The sequence below is a fragment of the Apaloderma vittatum genome, unplaced genomic scaffold (assembly GCF_000703405.1).
Source record: "Apaloderma vittatum isolate BGI_N311 unplaced genomic scaffold, ASM70340v1 scaffold26987, whole genome shotgun sequence".
NCBI lineage: Eukaryota > Metazoa > Chordata > Aves > Trogoniformes > Trogonidae > Apaloderma > Apaloderma vittatum.
This window is the reverse complement of record NW_009727167.1, coordinates 694-2,226: the sequence shown is the minus strand read 5'-3', so window position 1 is coordinate 2,226 and position 1,533 is coordinate 694. Positions and strand designations below refer to the sequence as shown.

The following is a 1,533-nucleotide window of genomic DNA, read 5'->3' as shown; positions in this document are numbered from 1 at the left end:
AGAATCCAGCTGCCACAGACCCTGGGACCCCCATTCTGGTGACCATTTTCAGGACAGTGCCCTCCAGAAGCTCTACCACACGGGTGTTTTCTAACAAAGAAACGTTTGCTGAAAAATTCTCAGCTGGCTCCTGTACAAATCCCACTTACAGTAGAAATGTTCTCCCGCACTATTTGCAAGGAGGGCTCAATCCCAGTAGATAAGCCTGCTTTGTACAGGACTCTCCAAAAACACTTATTCTTGCCAGTCTGCAACAGTAAACCAAATGATGCTGGTGCTGCTGAGAGCTGCTCTGCTATCTGCACACATTCCCAACCCAAAAGAAATCAGAGCTTCTGGCCAATCAGCCTGTTAATTAAAAGGACGAGGAATTACCAGAGGCGGTGGCGACGGGTTCTGCAGTACTAGTGAGCCCTCGCCTCCCCCTGCTGTGGGCCCTGGCTGCCAGCACAGCTCTGAAGCTGCGAAGGAGGGACAGGTCTTGCCACCCACGAGAGGGAGAGGAGACGATATGTGCTCCCTCATCCTCGTGAACCAAGGGAAGGAAGGCTACCAGACCCCCATGTGAGGGGCCCTTGCTTGCACACACAGCCCAGGGTCAGGTTGGTCTCGCTCACAGACCCTCTGCCTGGGCCCCAAAGCAGGTGTGACACCACATGGCACCTTCCCGTCCTGGTGAGGCACCTACCTACGGCCCCTCTGCCCCCTAGAAGACTCAGAAGCCAAGACTCTTCAGTTTTCTTCTGGACCTGGGGTCTCACAGGGCCTCATTCCCAAAAGGGCACCTGCCTGTCCTGTCTCTGCATGGTCGAAGAGCTCATCCTGGCCTCCTCACCCACGTCCAACCTTCAGTACGAGGAGCCTGTGCACCCTGCAATGTGGTGGCCGAAGCTCCTGCAAGCCCCCAGCCCCCTCCACACCAGGCAGAGATAACGTCATGCTGTCACCCACCTGCTCTTCTTGGGTCTGGTTCTGGAGGCAGGCTCAGAGCTGCTCTTCTTGTCTTTAGGCTCCTTGGGGGCTTTGGGTTCCCGAGGTTTCCGGGGCTTCTTGGCCACCTCCCTCTGCCTGGGCTCCTTCGGCTTCTTGGGCTCCTTAGCCTTTTTAGGCTCTTTTGGTTCTTTAGGCTCTCTCCTCCTCTTTGGTTTCACCTCCACAGCTGCTTTTTCTCCCCCTTCCTGCTCCCCCAGATCCTTTTTCTTCCGTTTCTTCTTCACCCCTGTGCCCCCACCCCCAGTGTCCTGCATCCCGTTCTGGGTGCTCGTCCGCTTCTGGGGAGCCCTGTTGGGCTCCTGCTCACTGGCCCTGGCCGCCCGTGGCCGCGTCTGTGGCCGTGACCTGCTGGGGCACCTCGTCCTGCTCCTCGCTGCTGGCAAAGGGGTCCTGTGCCTTGCACTCCCAGGCAACCGACATCGGGGAGCGGCTCAGCGCTTTCAAGCTTGGCGGCTGCAGAAAGAACAGAAAAGTGTTGTGTGAAGCAAATGCCACATACAGAAATAGCAGGTGCTCCGCAGGGGCAACCGCAGCCCCGGC

The 1,533-nt window shown here is 57.6% G+C and overlaps 1 protein-coding gene across 1 annotated transcript in view; it reads right to left on the bottom strand.

The window, feature by feature from the left end:
* LOC104277057 (chromodomain-helicase-DNA-binding protein 6-like) overlaps nt 1-1,446 on the bottom strand; it is a gene marked incomplete at both ends in the record, with an annotated part of 29,063 nt that extends 27,617 nt beyond the window's left edge. Inside the window, 2 exon segments of the mRNA XM_009873589.1 lie at nt 952-1,299; nt 1,301-1,446. Coding sequence (XP_009871891.1) covers nt 952-1,299; nt 1,301-1,446 — 494 coding nt within the window.
* Nucleotides 1,447-1,533: the final 87 nt, after the last annotated feature.